The 2,055-nt window shown below is 39.1% G+C and overlaps 1 protein-coding gene across 1 annotated transcript; it reads right to left on the reverse strand.

The window, feature by feature from the left end:
- Nucleotides 1-7: 7 nt before the first annotated feature.
- Nucleotides 8-2,055, reverse strand: LOC101860932 (zinc finger protein 708; the record flags this gene model as incomplete). The annotated part of the gene is given in 1 exon segment (XM_013089061.1): nucleotides 8-2,055. A coding segment is annotated over 1 exon segment (1,839 nt), but the record flags the coding sequence as incomplete, so codon positions are not given.

Genomic DNA, 2,055 nt, shown 5'->3' on the forward strand with positions numbered 1-2,055 from the left:
AGTGTCTTCTTTTGTGACGATTCAGGTCGCAATTCCGTACAAACCATTTACCACAAACTCCACATTGGTAAGGTTTCTCTCCAGTATGTCTTCTTTTGTGAGACCTTAAACTGCTACTAGTTGAAAACTTTGAACCACAAACTTCACACTTGAAATGCTTTTCTCCAGTGTGTATTGTTCTGTGAGTTTTTAAACTGCCAATAGTTGTAAACCTTGAACCACAAACTTCACACTTGAAAGGCTTTTCTCCAGTGTGCATCATTTTGTGATTGTTTCTGCTAGTCCGGTGTGAAAACCCTTTACCACAAACTTCACATGTGAAAGGTTTTTCGCCAGTGTGTGTTCTTTTGTGAGACTTTAGGGAACAACTTTGTGCAAACCTTTTATCACAAACTTCACACTTGTAAGGCTTTTCACCTGTATGAATACGTTTATGCCTGTCAAGTTTGCCACTTTCCACAAACTTTGCACCACAAACTTCACACATGTAAGGCTTTTCTCCAGTGTGTGTTTTTTTGTGACCGCGTAGGGAGCTCCTTAGAGTAAACCTTTTATCACAAACTTCACACTTGTAACGTTTTTCATCTGTATGAATCTCTTTATGCCTGTTAAGTTTACAAATTTGTGGAAACGTTGCACCACAAACTTCACATATGTAAGGATTTTCTCCACTGTGCATACTTTTGTGACTCTTAAGAGTGCGACTATAAGCAAAACTTAAACCACAAATTTCACATTTGAAAGGCTTTTCTCCAGTGTGTATTCTTTTGTGGCTTGCTAGGTGCATCCTTTGTGTAAACCTTTTATCACAAAGTTCACACTTGTAAGGTTTTTCTCCTAAATGAATACGGCTATGTGTGTGAAATTGTCGCTTATCTGTAAATTCTGCATCACAAACTTCACACTTGTAAGGCTTTATATGAATGAGGTTATGCTGGTGAAGTTTGAGCCTGTTTGTAAACTCTGCACCACAAACTTCACACTTGTAAGGTTTTTGTTTAGTGTGTGTTTTTGCGTGAATCTTTAGTTGGCAACTACGTATAAACCTTTTATCACAAATTTCACATTTGTGAGGTTTTTCTCCAGTGTGAATACGGTTATGCCTGTAAAGTTTGCCACATTCTGAAAATTGGGCACCACAAACTTTACATTTGTACGGCTTTTCTCCAGTGTGTGTTCTTTTATGACTCGATAAATTGCTATTAGTTCTAAACCTTGAACCACAAACTTCACACTTGTAAGGCTTTTCTCCAGTGTGTGTTTTTTGATGACGCTTTAAGCAGAAAACCCTTTTACCACAAACTTCACACTTGTACTTAGGTTTTTCTCCAGCATTTGTTTTTTTGCCACTCACAAACTCAGGTCCCTCGGGGAGACCGGCGTCATTTTGTCTAACGTGACTATTTTTGTGCAGTTGAGGTAATGTAACATCAGAAGGCCGTGTACAATTCACAAAAGTTGCGAGAGACTGGGCGCCAGAAAGATTCAAGTCTGAAACATGACACTGGGACAGTCCAACAATGTCAGAGCTGTAGCCACATGGCACACTAGACTTCATGGCAATAGGCCTACTCTCTTCTTTTACAAATTTTTCTTCAGATACCTGAGTGGGCATATGACTGACATGAATCATTGTGTTCACCTTTATTGTAGAAGTGCAATCTTTTGGCTTCTGGCCATAACCATCATTTACACCTTTGGAGTGCATTTCTCTATCATCATATGCTTTGCCATGATGGAGATCAATGGCTTTCTCTGGGTCAAGGACAGAAACAATCCTTTCTTTACTTGGGTTTGAACTCTGCTCCATACACAAACTCCAAACATCAGAGATCTGCAGTTGCATTCCTTCAGCAGCTTGACTGGAACGATTCAACACAGGTTCACCCTCAGGCTCCAACACTTCCTGCTTCACATTATAATTCTCCACTTCGGGTTTCACTTCTAGACTAAGATCAGGGTAAAGTTCAAACTGTACTTCTTTCACAACATTATCAGCACTTTTTGAACACTGTTTAGTTGTTATTTCTTGTTTTTGAGGAAATAAAAACAAAG

The sequence above is a fragment of the Aplysia californica genome, unplaced genomic scaffold, assembly GCF_000002075.1.
Source record: "Aplysia californica isolate F4 #8 unplaced genomic scaffold, AplCal3.0 scaffold00867, whole genome shotgun sequence".
Lineage (NCBI taxonomy): Eukaryota > Metazoa > Mollusca > Gastropoda > Aplysiida > Aplysiidae > Aplysia > Aplysia californica.